Below are 14,303 nucleotides of genomic sequence, written 5' to 3'. Positions count from 1 at the left end.
AATCCAACCACAGTGCTTAGAAGCAAGTGAAAAAAGGGGAGGTATTTAGTTCAAGTACTGTTAATAACTTCCTTCAGAAATGTGGTGGCATTGGCAGTGAAGGTGATAATCCGGACAATGCAAAAATGCCAGTCCTTTCTGAGCTGTCAGTTTTGCATGAACAGGGTATCAGAATCAGGATGACAATGATCTCCATAAAAGACCCAATAAATGCTGTAGAGAGGAATTCTGCATTGGAAAGAGGTAGGACATTTGCTTTCCTGTGTTTCTTGTGACTTGGGGACTCTATGATTCCATGGCAGAACAAAGTGATTTCTTCACCTGGATTTTCATTCCCCAGGAATCTCCTTTTGGGGCTCTGCTGGCAGCAGAGGAAAGATCCATGGCTGTGGGAAGGAACATCAGCACGACAACCAATTTCATCCTTTTGGGATTTTCAGAACATCCAGAGCTACAGGTTGTCCTTTTTGTGTTGTTTTTGGGGATCTACTCCATGACTGTGGCTTGGAACCTGGGCCTCATTGTCTTGATCCGGTTGGAGTCATGCCTCCATTCTCCCATGTACTTCTTTCTTGGAAACCTGTCCTTTGTTGACATCTCATATACATCCTCCATTGCTCCCAAGATGCTCTGCGACTTCTTCAAGCAGCAGAAGACAATCTCCTTTGTGGGCTGTGCTGCCCAGTTTTTCTTCTTCATTGGTATGGGGGGCACTGAATGCTGTCTCCTGGCAGCCATGGCATATGACCGGTATGCTGCCATCTCCCACCCTCTTCTCTACACAGCCCTCATGTCACCCACCATCTGTTTGGGGATGGCCATTACAGCATACACTGGAGGGTTGCTCACTGGATTGGTCCAAACGAGCTCCATATTCCAGCTGCGTTTCTGTGGGTCACGAGTCATTAACCACTTTTTCTGTGACCTGCCACCCCTGCTTGTCTTATCTTGCTCTAGTACCTTCCTCAGCCAGGTAGTGAACTTTCTTGTTGTGTTTGCAGTGGGTGGGACATCAGCTCTTGTGGTCCTTGTGTCCTATGGCTACATCATTGCTGCTGTCATGAAGATCCGTTCAACCCAAGGGCAAATGAAGGCTTTCAACACCTGTGCCTCTCATCTGACCACAGTAATTCTCTTCTATGGCTCTGGTCTCTTCTCATATCTTCATTCAGGTGCTGGCTACTCACAGGACCAAGACAAGGTGGTGTCCGTGTTCTACGGAGCTGTGATTCCCATGATGAATCCCATTATATATAGTTTGAGAAACAAGGAGATCAAAGATGCGTTGAAAAAACTCAAGGACAGGAAGAAGCAGATGTCCTCTTTGTGTCTTGCAGTTCCTTGAGTAAAAGAAAAAAAAAATCTTAAGTTAAGTTCTGCTATATGCAAATAGGCATAATAATAAGTTGGTCACAGAATCTGAGTAATGAAGAAGTTATTTCAAGTAACATCCCTAAACTACATGTCTACTGTCCAATTAGGCTCAACAATGGTTTTTCTTCCCTTTACCTTTCTTGTCATGGACTGATGCAGTTTCGATTTTGGTCACTTGCAATAGAAAACAAATATTCTTTTTGATGACATTCTTTAGCTCTGTGGCAACAGGCTCTGGGCCCAGGATGCCATGTCTTAGAGTCAGCTGGGTCATAGCCCCAGGACCACAAGCATCCACTACAGACCTCTTTACAATATAACACGACTCATACCAATCCACTCACCACTTGACACAAGTTTTCTGCTCCCCTTGCCTTGGATTCCTTCCTACCCAAGCGTTGATACTGACCAGGAGGGTGACTCTGGTTAATGAACCTGATTGCTCTAACTGGTTGGGTCTAGCAATGGTTGCTCAGAGCCAGGAGAGAAATCGCATACCTCTAAACTATGCCCAAGATGAACCAATGTCATTTGTGTGGCGTCATGAAGTCCACTAAGCCAGAAACAGGAGCCCAGACCAGCAGATCCAAAGTTGTAATGTCACAGTGAGCAAAAAGCAGAGATAAGTTTAAGTAAGAAATTAGAGTGCCAAACGTTTCATTTTCATGACTTAAACCACTTAGTGGTTGGGTGTGACCACCTGGTTTAAGGAATAGGATCAGGGAAAAGAGGCTTCCCCTGGAAACTCTTAATTCCATATCTGCTCCCTGAACAGTTCTCACTCTTGGTGCTGTGTGGATATTTCCTCTCTGTCCTCACCCCATTCTCAACTTACTTTCACTTTGAGTTCTAGAGTTTTTATCTTGTCTCCTGTCTCTCTGGAATTTGACCTCAGCCTGTCCGATGAATCTGATATCCCTGCTTTCTGCTTTCATTTTTATGCTTTATCTCAGAAGGAACCCCCACTCCAGGACATGAGATGGGACAACCAAGTCAATGAGCAGACCTGAATGTGGACTTTAAATTATCTTTGATCCTATTTTTACAAGATGGTTCTTGAGCAAAGACAAACATTTCTGAAGTACTGATTCTTTAATGGTTGTGTATATATGTTGTGGTGAATCATGACAGCCATCCCTAAGTCATATCAAGTTTGACTCTAAATAGTCTGCTTCAGGCCTTCTTTCAATTCATGCTGTTATTGGTTCTAGTCTCTGACTACATGCATTATTTGTAAAGTGTTCCCCATTCCTTGACTTCTCCAAACCAGGTTAAGAGTTACAGCAGTGTCACAGAAGATTACCTGTTGTATGATTTGATTTACAGGAGATTTATAGAAAAGACGAACTGTAGAAATGGAAACACATTGGTGGTCACCTAGAGCTGGTGGTGGGAACAGGCATCAACCATAAATGGGGATGAGGAAACCCTGGGGGGTGATGGAAGTATTTTAAAACTGGATCATGGAGGTAACTCTGCAATTATATAAATCTGCTAAAAACTCATCATATCTTACATTTAAAATGGGTGAATCTTAATGCATGTAAATTGTGCCTCGATAAAGCTTTTAAAAATAAGTGATAAACTATGAAGCAACAGCAATAAAACAGGAAGAACAGGAAACCAACACTGTTAGCTGGCTTTTGAGAGAAGAACAGAAACATGTATTATCCCATTTTTATGCATTAGGACAGTAAGAAACAGTGACATGCCTGATGTCACACAGCTGGTAAGTGACAGAACCCAGATGTGAACCTTAACTCTTTGACCCCAAACCCATGTTGCTGACCCCTCCACTATGTGAACTTTCTTCCCTGTTGCGTGACCTGCCCCCAGTCAGCACCGCTATATACAGAGCCATCATGAGGGACTCTGCTCACATTGCAATGTGACCAGAATGCTCATCTGAATGACATGTAAGCAAGAGACCCTCTGAGGTCTGATGTCCTTGGACAGTTCATTTAAGTTGCTGTCGTTACTCTCCTGTGAGCGTGGTGTGCGGAGGGCTTTATTTGGTGTTTTTTGTGTGTTGCTCATTCTGGCAGAGACTTACTACTCTACAAGTTCCTACAGATGGCTTTATTTCCTATTGCTATTCAATTAGTCTTGAACAAGGGGGAAAAAAAAAAAGAGTTGCAGCAATGTGTTCCCATCACATCCTCTCTTTCTACCAGCAGCTGTGATGCTTTCTTATTTTGTCTTGGTCCGTGAGTAGTCTTCTCCCTGAGTTGTTAACATCTGTGTAAACTGTTCTCTATTAAAACATAGACGTGACTGGGGCAAACTATGTGCTTAATACATATTTGTCTAATATATGAATAAAATCCAAATTCACTTGGCAGATAATTTTGAGATTTTATGCCAAAGGAAGGGAGCTTACACTTAATAGATGCTTATTATATGCCGGGCATTGTGCCCAGCAGTTTTTAAACATTCTGGGTTTTTTTTTTAAATTGATTTATTTATTTATTTTAGAGAAAGAGGGAGAGAGAGAGAATGAGGAGGGGCAGAGGGAAAAGGAGAAAGAAATCCTTTCCCGGAGTACTGAGCCTGACATGGGGCTATCCCAGGACCCTGACACCATGATCTGAGCCAAAATCAGGAATGGACTGAGCCACACAGGTGACCCAAACTACAACATATGCACAGATTCCTTGCTGAAAAAAAAAGATTTTAACACTAGAGGTAAGAAAATGTCTCCTTTGACCATAGTTCTCAGTTTCAGTTCCTTCTTGTACTCCCCAAGAGGCAACGACTGTTGTGTTAGCTTGTAAATTTACAGTTTTCCTGCATATTCATATACATACCAACATATAATATTGCTTTATATGGCCCAGTGTGTGTTAAATAAATGGTATCATACTGAATAATCCTTCCACACCCTGCTTTTTCCTTTTTTTGATATTTGATTTGATTTTACTTTCTCAGTGTTCCAAGATTCATTTCATTCAACGTTATTTTTTGGAACTCTTTCCATGCAATACATTTAAATCTACCTCAGTCTTTTAAATCATTTCACAGAATTGTCACACCAAAATTCATGTAATTATTCTGCTTTGATGGACATTTGGGTAGTTTCCAGTTTTTGTTAGTTTATTACAAACAGTGTTGTAATATACGTGCTTATACGTACCTCTTTGTGCTAACGCCCAATTTTTCTGGTAGAAACAGAGAAGTTGAATTGTTATTTATAGGATTTGTCTATTTTTAAACTTTAATAGACACTGCCAAACTCTCTCTAAAGTGGCTACCAATGGATATCCCTGCCAACGACATTCTAGGGCACCTGTCTCCTCATACCCTTGATGAAGGATGATATTACAAAACTTAATTTTTTCCTACTTGATAACCTCTTTATATGTATTCTTTTAATCTTTAAAATGATCTTGCTGGATAAGATTGTTTTATTTACATACAATGTACTACATACCATATAAAGACTATCTACACTATTTTTTCAGTTCTTACAACCACATATAAACACAAAACAGGGGTTTTAACCATTTTTATCTAAGAAATGAAATATTTAAGGCTCAGGAAAGAGGTCACATAAACACAAAGGCATACGCTAACAAGTGAGGGAGATCCTAAGTGCATATCTACATGACACTAAGACATTAATTGAAAATACGCATTCTCACATGGAAGTTTGGCATTATCCAGAAATGCTCAGAAATGAAGAAGAAAATATTAAAGCACATTCTGTCAAAAATTATTTTCTCAAGTCATGCATAATTTACGTGCAGAAAAAGAAAGGAGAACTGACTTTTGTTAAATAGCTATGGCCAGTTTTGATAAGATCACTTATGCTACATACCAGCAATGACAAGCTTTATTTAAAACAGCATTATCCTGGTGGGTATTATAAAGGGCACGGATTGCATGGAGCACTGGGTGTGGTACAAAAGCAATGAATACTGTTATGCTGAAAATATATTTTAAAAAATTAAAAAACAAAACAACAACAACAAAAATACCAGCATTATCCAAATATGGATTTCTCAATGGGACAGCTTTATAAATGGCTTTATTCTCAAGTGACCTTGAAATAAGGGAGAAACAAAAGTATTAAAACAAAAACAGAATGGAATTGATAACAAATCCATAACACTTTTCAAAGGTAACAGTAATGATGACATTCTATCCCAACTTAGAGCGTTTGCATCTAGATTTAGATAAAGATTTAGATAAAGAAATGTCCAGTTGTGCTTAGTCTCTGGTGAACGAGAACAGTCTCAAGTAGCTAAAAAAGTTCTGAGCAGAATCTGTGACTCAGCTGTACCGAGAATTTGGATCATCTGGCACACACTCTTATTCTTTTGTGTTTTTTAAAAAGATTTTATTTATTTATTTGACAGACAGAGATCACAAGTAGGTAGAGAAGCAGGGTCCCCACTAAGCAGAGGAGAGGAGGAAGCAGGCTCCCCACTGAGCAGAGAGCCCGACATGGGGCTCGATCCCAGGACCCTGGGATCATGACCCAAGCCGAAGGCAGAGGCTTTAACCCACTGAGACACCCAGGCACCCCATACACTCTTATTCTTATCCATGGTTCTCTTCTGCATGCCTGCTTTGTGTCTCTCACAATTCTTTATTCTATGACCACGTATATTTTATATGTCTCTGAAAACTCCTTGCTCAAATATTTGGGAGCAAAGTAGAGTATAAAAATGTCTGAGAGTTTGCTTTACACACTAGGTTGGTGCATTTTTAAAAATTGTATTTAAATTAAATTTAGGTATCATATACTGTAGTATTAGTTTCAGGGGTAGAATTTAGTGGTTCATCAGTTACATATAACACCCAGTGGTCACTACATCAAGTGCCCTCCTTAATGCCCGTCACCCAATTACCCCCAACCCCACTTGCCTCCCCTCCAGCAACCCTTCCTCAGTTTGTTTCCTACAGTTAAGTCTCTTATGGTTAAAAAAAATTAAAAAGCCCCTTATGGTTTGCCTCCCTCTCTGTTTTTATCTTATTTTTCCTTCACTTACCTTATGTTCACCTGTTTTGTTTCTTTCCACATATGAGTAAAATCATGTGGTATTTGTCTTTCTCTGACTGACTTATTTTGTTCAGCCTAATACCCTCTACTTTCATCCACATCCTTCCAAGTGGCAAGATTTCATTCCTTTTGGTGGCTGAGTTATATTCCATTTCCATTTTCTTTATCCAACCATCTGTTGACGGGCATCTGGGCTCTTTCCATAGTTTGGCTATTGTGGAAGTTGCTGCTATAAACTTTGGGGTGCAGGTTCCCCTTTGAATTACTATGTTTGTAACCTTTGAATAAATACCAGTAGTGCAATTACTGGGTCATAAGGTAGCTCTATTTTTAAGTTTGTGAGGAACCTCCATACTGTTTTCCAGAGTGGCTGCGCCAGCTTTCATTCCCACCAACAGTGTAAGAGGGTTCCCGTTTCTCCGTATCCTTGACAACATCTGTCGTTTCCTGACTTGCTATTTTAGCCATTCTGACTGGTGTGGGGGTATCTCATTGTGGTTTTGATTTGTATTTCCCTGATGCCAAGTGATGCTGAGCATTTTTACCTGTGCTGTTAGACCAACCCAGTCAAGAAATGGGTTGGCCCGTTTGAAAGGGAATTAGTTGTGGAGCATAACCAATAGCATGGAGGACAAGGGGCATTAGAGAGGAGTAGGGAATTTGGGTAAATTGGAAGGGGAGGTGAACCATGAGAGACTATGGACTCTGAAAAACAGTCTGAGGGGTTTGAAGTGGCGGGGGGTGGGAGGTTGGGGTACCAGGTGGTGGGTATTGTAGAGGGCACGGCTTGCATGGAGCACTGGGTGTGGTGAAAAAATAATGAATACTGTTTTTCTGAAAATAAATAAATTGGAAAAAAAAAAAGAAAGGGAATTAGTTGTGTAGGTAGCTGATGTCTCTGAACTTTGCTCCAATTCCACCCTCATTCCTACTCTGTAGTCCTTCTAGACTTCCTCCTCATAATTCTCCCAGTTCCCTCTCAGTCTCTGTCTCTGTCTCTCTCTGTGCTTCTGTGTATCTCTCTGTCTGTCTTAGACGACAATCCTGACCCCCTGGTCCAAGCTGAGGCCCTCCCGAATGTTCTCTTTGTCCTCCATACTTCCCTTTCATACAGTTCATCATTGTTCAATGTCTGTCTTCCCAATAGACTACAATTTCCACAGCAAAGCAAATGGTATCTGACACATACTATGTGCACAATAAATTTTTGTGAGCACATTAATCATATGACTGTATCTCAGAAAGTTTTTAGAGCTGTAAATGACCTACCAGTGACTAATCTGTTCCACTCCTCTCTTTGCACAAATAAAGACTTGAAGCTTTGGTGGGGGGTGAAGTAATTTGCTAATGGCTCCTAACTGTTTAGTGAAAGCACCCCCTTTCCAGGCAGCCGCCTTCCAAGCGCTCCACAACAGCTGACGGTGGTCTGTCAACAGCTTCTCTGAGATGAGGTGAAACGGCTCTAACACATTGTGGGTCAAGGATCTTTGCTTCACGGTTTGGCAACTCTCACTTCCTGTTTTCGGGGAAATCATGTCACTCATGTCCACACCATGTTCCAGGGATCTCAAGGGTCTGCACAGGACTTTTCCAAGAGGCGAGGAGAAGAGGAAGCCACTGGACTTTGGGTCCCTGGCCCTTGTTCAATCAATCAAGGCAGTCCCCTGCCAACCTTTTTTTACGTCTTTAAATATTAGTTTCTGTGTAAACTTGCATTTGAAAATAAAGTTTCCACTGCTAAAATTATGGTTATAATCCATAAATTTAATACAGTCCTCTAATTTTGTGAGTGAAGAAGTGACAGGCTGAGGAAGAGAAGCATTTTGCAAGAGAACAAGTCTGGGATTCAAGCTTACTTCTCCAGATTCCCACTGCCTGGACTGTGCCCTTAACACACACACACACACACACACAGAGTACTCTCTCACACACACCATACACTCATACACAATCACACAGCATTTAAATACATGCACACACACACACACGCACGCACGCATGCACCATGGAGGTGAAGGGGAAGGATGGAAGAGGTGGTTCACATCCCAATACCAATAAAGCTGGTCTCAGGCCTCTCCCCCACCCCCAGGAGCTTGGCTTGCTTCACCCTTCCCTCACTCTACCCTACTTATGCAGTGACCAACTGCTCTCCTCCCACTCCCTGCTCAGGAAAATTTCTGTTCTTATCACTTTGTGAGAATAGCTAGTCTTCTTTTTTTTTTTTTTTCAATTTATTTATTTTCAGAAAAACATTAGCTAGTCTTCTTGTCCCGGGGGTGCAGCAAGAGGGAAAAGCAGGTCACATGAGAAGCCTGAGCTCTCCCAGTGGGAACAGAGTTGTTGCCTATAGAAAAAGGACTTCAGACTTCAGTGAAGGAGTCTTCTTACTGGGAGGAAGGGTGTGATAGCAGGAAAGTTTGCCTCCCGAAGCCCTGATACCACAGTACGTGTGTGACCCCCAAAGTATATCTGTGAGAAATCACCATACAAAGTAACCACAACAAGGCAGAATGTGGCTTATTGAGCTGACTCAACCAGTAGATTCCCCTCCCCCTTAGACACACACGCAGGGACACATTTCTTCCAACACAAAGGTTCGAGCTCAAAAACCAAGGAAGAGAAATATTTAGGTGCCAGAAAGAGAGAACTTGAAATCAGGGCAGCCAGTGGGAGCTGAAGTTATGTGGCTAAGGGACATTCTGAGTCATAGTGGGCTCCTGGGGTATTAGGGGCTGTGGAAGGTGATCCAGGTCACTGGACCCATGTACAATATTCACAGGAGACTGGAAGTCAAGAGAGGCTGTCTGTCTCAGCCACCACCTGCAGATGAGAAACATTCCACCCACTTGCCTGTGGGAAATGGTTGAGCTGTTTGCCATCTTCTAAGAAATGTCAGAACCCCAGGACTGTGTTCATGCAGATGTGAGGTCTTACTTCACACTGAGGCCAAACAAAGAAATTAAGAGGAATAGTGGTCCAGCAGGAGTGTCAGGCCTCAGCAGAAACAAATTTAAGACCTCTTTGGAGGGACAGCTGCACGAACCAGAGCAAACTGGCCTGCTATAGCAAACCCCCATGGAAAAGGAGCTCAAGAGTCATAAGTTACAAACCACACAAGGAAACAAGCCAGAAAGAGGAAGTAGCATTGGGAACAACAAGTGGGAAAATGTACATGCCATGACCCATATGGGACAGAGTATCCTCAACATTTATTAGTAAAAGATCACAAAAGATCACCTAGTAAAAGGCGAAGCTTTCAGCTGAAGCAAGTTAATTGGGTTGTGGACCCATGGACCATGCACCATGCCGGTGCTGCAAAGGAGCTCAACAAACTATTATTTTATAGATGCAGAAACAGAGATTTAGAGAGGAGAAGTGACTTACCTAAGGTTACCAGCAGGTTAGTTGGCAAATGAAGTACAGAATCCAAATCTCCAGAATTCTAACCCTGTTCTACTTTTACTGCCCCATTATGCCCTAATTTCCCAGTTAGACATGAAAAACCTAGTTTCAAGAGAGGACCAGGAGGAAACAGAGACAGAAAGACATTCTTGAGACTTTCCTAAGACTCTGAGTCCAGAGCCAAGGCCCTCGGTCTCGGTCGCCAAGCTCGGATATGGTTCCGTAACACTAGAAATTTTGAATAAAACCCCTTCCATTTTCTTTTGCATTATGCTGACCTGTTTCTCTTTCCTGTTCTTCCTCTACCTTCCTTAGTCCCTGTCCTGACTGTCAGCATGAAGGAATTGTCATCAGAATTAGGGCAGGTCGGTTCTGGTAGTTTCTCCTTCCTACTCAACTTCTACCCCACCTCTAGACAGGCCCTGCTTGCACACTGTGCAAGAGGATCATGGAGGGGGAAGAGGGAGTAGGGGAGGGGTGAGATCTGGTACCTTTAAGCCAGTCTCGTTAGCTGCAGGTACTGGGCAGGGATGGGGATGAAGGTGAGTATGGAAGTGGATATGGATTCAGTCCTTCAGGGCCAGAGCTTTCAACACTCGTTCAGACATAAATAAGGCAAAATCTCTTGGCATGTAGGAGTACGCCTTCTGGGCTTTTATAAGTCATTTGTTACATAAGACACTAGGCTCACACAATCCCTGATTCATCCAGGATACAATTATAGATCAGAAAATTAAATTATTTTATAATAAGAAATAACAAAGACACAGTAGTGTCAGAGTAAGTGCTCAGAAATATTGGTGTAGATTGAAATAAAAATCCTGTAATGTTTCTTCATATTGAATATTCATTTCCAACCATTCATGGCCTGACTTTCCAGGGATGTGTTTGAGAATCATTGTCAGCTTTGTCTGCTCTATTAATTTATTTACTCGTTCAATAATAACAAGTGATGCTAGGTACCAGATACTGCACTAGACTCTGTAATACAAAAATGAAGTGAAAGGACACAGTCTCTTCCCATAAGGAGCTCACAATTTACTGGAAGAGAAGACAATGACAATGAAGAGAAGACAAATGACTACATTTGTCAAACACGTCATTAAAATATACTGTGACAAGTGCAAAAGATGTTATAGAGCATGTAAGAGGGACATTATTTTAACTAATGTTCCACATTAATTAATGTTTCATTGGGAAGTACAATCCCAGGACAGCAAAGGTAAAGGCATAAGGGAGCTAAGGCAGGGACAGAGATAAAGCAAACGAAGTGGGTATATTACTGAGCTGATCACAGCTTAAGGAGAGATACAGTTGTGTAGTATCTTTGGACAAATCACATGAAGCCACCAGTCCTCCAAATGGTCCATTGGAACGAAGACCAAATTATTTGCCAGATCCCACCTATCTCTTGTCTCTTATTCAATAATGCTTACTGGCACATGGAATTAGGTTCTCTGTACTTCAAGACTGCATTATCCAGTTCCTCTGGCCAACTACCAAAGAAGCCATATCCCATATGGCCCATGCTATAGCTGAGTTCAATATGAGGAAGGAGCCAAAGTCTCTTTGGGTCCAGTAGTGTTTATGGTCTCCAGATACAACATAAGATGTCAAAAGACCACTATTCACTTTGGGTTTGCCTCCATAACACCCACTAATAAATACGTGGTCAAAATCTACTTACATGTTCACATTCTTCATTTCTCCCTCCTCTAATCCCTGGCAAATGCCATTCTACTTTCAGTCTCTATGGATTTGCTTATTCTAGGAACCTCATATTAGTGGAATCAGTCCTTTTTTTGGTCTGTCTAGTCCCAATTTTGACAAGTGTCGGAATGCTGACATAAATGTGGATTCTTGTCTTCAACCTCAAACATAAATTGGATTCTCCTCCTAAATGGAATGTCTTGCCCTATTTGTGCCATCACCTCAGGCCCTGGAGGTCTCTGCCGTTGACTTTTCTGGTATCTCATTAATAGAATTCTAAGATTGCAAGGTTCTTACTTCATTTGTCCTTTTAGTCAGCTGTTTTTTCCAACAAATATTTATTGACTACCTACTACGCGTCCGATTTTTTTTTACAGGAGACTAGTATTCATGTGGATAGGTTGTGAAAATATTGAAATATATTCTTCTTGTAGGTTAACAGGTACTTTTCCCAGCCTACCAAGTACCCTATCTGCTCTGATCTCTGCCTTAGAAACCCTGAAATTCTTCATGACCCACCAATAAAGGAATAATTGGGTCAACAAGAGGCCTCTAGGACCCTCACACTATGGTCTTCACCCATTCTGATTAGTCATTAAACAAGATAGACTTAATCATACTCTCACAGGACTTCCAACCACCTTCTCTTGCTTGGATGTGATATAGAACATTGCTGTCAAGGTTGCCATAGCCCAAAAGTCTGATCTCAGCCCCCATAAAGTTCAAAAGGACAATTTGGGTTCAGTTGAAGAAAATGTTTTCTAAGAATCAGAATTATCTGCAGATAATAGGTAGATGTCCCGGAGGCATCCAAGCTGAGGTTGGATTATATTGGATTGTTGAGACTGTATTGGAGGTGGCTCAAGCCTTGGCTGGGAGAGCACATCTGCTCCAATTATGGGATTCTATAATTCTATGATTCTAAATTGGTCATCAGTGAATTACAGACCATAGCCAAAATCCAGCCCTACCCCACCCCATTTTGGTAAATAAAGATTTATTGGAACACAGCATACCCATTCATTTATGTATCATCTACTTTTAAATTACAAGGGCAGAACTGAGTAGTTACCACAGAGATCATCTGGTTGCAAAGCCTGAATTTTTTTACTCACCGACCATCTACAGCAAAAACTTGCCAGCCCCATTCTAAAAGACTCTTAGGATGAATTCCTTGATAAAGCAACCAATTACTTCTAATTTTCCTCTGTCATTAACCAGATGATGTGGCTACTAGATTGTTTTCCTGCCTGTCTTTGTTTAGGACATTAGTAAAAAAAAATATTCAGATGATCCCTCAGAGTCAATATGGCTTCCCATGCTGTCAAATGGACAACTGGAGAAAAGTCGAGCTCCTGGGGTGCTATAACATGCCTTTTCTCCCATTTCCATTGTGAGAGGACTGAAGTACAGGGTCAACCTGAACACGCCAGCAAGCTCAGCACGCTGAAGGCAGATGCACGCTGAGTTCCTACTCTGGTCATATGGAGCTTTTTACATGGATGATTTACAACTTCACCTGTTACATACAGGTAGATGCTACTACTTCTGTTTCCCAGTTGAGGTGACAGAGGTTTAGGGAAGCTCCAGAACTTGCCCAAAGTCCCATATGGAGCCCGGATGTTGCCTACATTTCAAATCTGAAAACTCTATTTCACATTCATGTTTATCAGTCCAGACTTGAGATATTTTTGAGTAAATATACTAAGCAGAACAAAATCTAGAGACTGAATAGACCCACAACCCAACCCATGCTTTTTTTTTTTTAGATTTTACTTATTTATTTGACAGACAGAGATCACAAGTAGGCAGAGAGGCAGGCAGAGAGAGAGGAAGGGAAGCAGGCTCGCCACTGAGCAGAGAGCCCGATGCGGGGCTCGATCCCGGGACCCTGAGATCATGACCCGAGCCAAAGGCAGAGGCTTTAACCCACTGAGCCACCCAGGCTCCCCCACCAGCCCATGCTCTTAAAGTTACATTTAGATCACCAAAATAATAAAGACAATGGGATATCTCTTTTTTAAAAAAGATTTATTTATTTGAGAAAGAGAAAGAACGAGTGAGCGAGAGAGTGCACAAATGGGGAGAGGGGCAGAGGGAGAGGGAGAATCTCAAGCAGACTTCCCACTGTGCAAGGAGCCCGATGCTGGTCTCAATCCAACAAACCTGAGATCATGACCCCAGCCAAAAGCAAGAGCTGAAAGCTCAACCCCCTGAACCACCCAGACACTCCTAAGACAATAGGAATATTTCAGTGGAGGACCCAAAGATCCCAATTCCACATAATTCTGGAAGAACCACCTTACCTAATTTGCTTGTTTTACCTCAACCTATTCATGATTACTTCCGATAGAAAGAAGTGTCTCTGCTCAAAGTCCCATCTGGAGATCCTGTGGTTAAAGAGGAAAAGATTGAATGTTAGACTGGTTTTTTTACCCAATAATGAAACAAATAGAGAAATATGAAATCTGCCAGCAGCTGACCCAGGGAGGTCAAAGGCTACTCAGTTATTTCTTTTGTTCAGCTATTTCTCAAAGAGGAAGTTACATGACAGAAAAGATGTGGGGACTGGGAATCAAGGGCATAGAGGAATCCCACTGTATTTCCAGTCCTGTTGTGTATAAATCTCTTAATGTGAAGCTGCTTTCAGCTAAAGGAGGGACACCTGGATGGCTCAGTTGGTTAAGCGGCTGCCTTCGGCTCAGGTCATGATCCCAGCGTTCTGGGATCAAGTCCCGCATCGGGCTCCTTGCTCGGCAGGGAGCCTGCTTCTCCTTCTGCCTCTGCCTGCCTCTCTGTCTGCCTGTGCTCG

General features: G+C 42.0%; 1 protein-coding gene across 1 annotated transcript; it reads left to right on the top strand.

Annotated features, from left to right (window-relative positions):
* Positions 1-382: 382 nt before the first annotated feature.
* Positions 383-1,345, top strand: LOC122913676 (olfactory receptor 5A1-like). The gene has a single exon (XM_044260324.1). The coding sequence runs from the start codon at positions 383-385 to the stop codon at positions 1,343-1,345; it is 963 nt and encodes a 320-aa protein (XP_044116259.1).
* Positions 1,346-14,303: the final 12,958 nt, after the last annotated feature.

The sequence above is a fragment of the Neovison vison genome, chromosome 7 (genome assembly GCF_020171115.1).
Source record: "Neovison vison isolate M4711 chromosome 7, ASM_NN_V1, whole genome shotgun sequence".
Taxonomy (NCBI): Eukaryota; Metazoa; Chordata; class Mammalia; order Carnivora; family Mustelidae; genus Neogale; species Neogale vison.
Note: the sequence above shows the minus strand (reverse complement) of the source record. Positions and strands in the feature narration are given on the sequence as shown.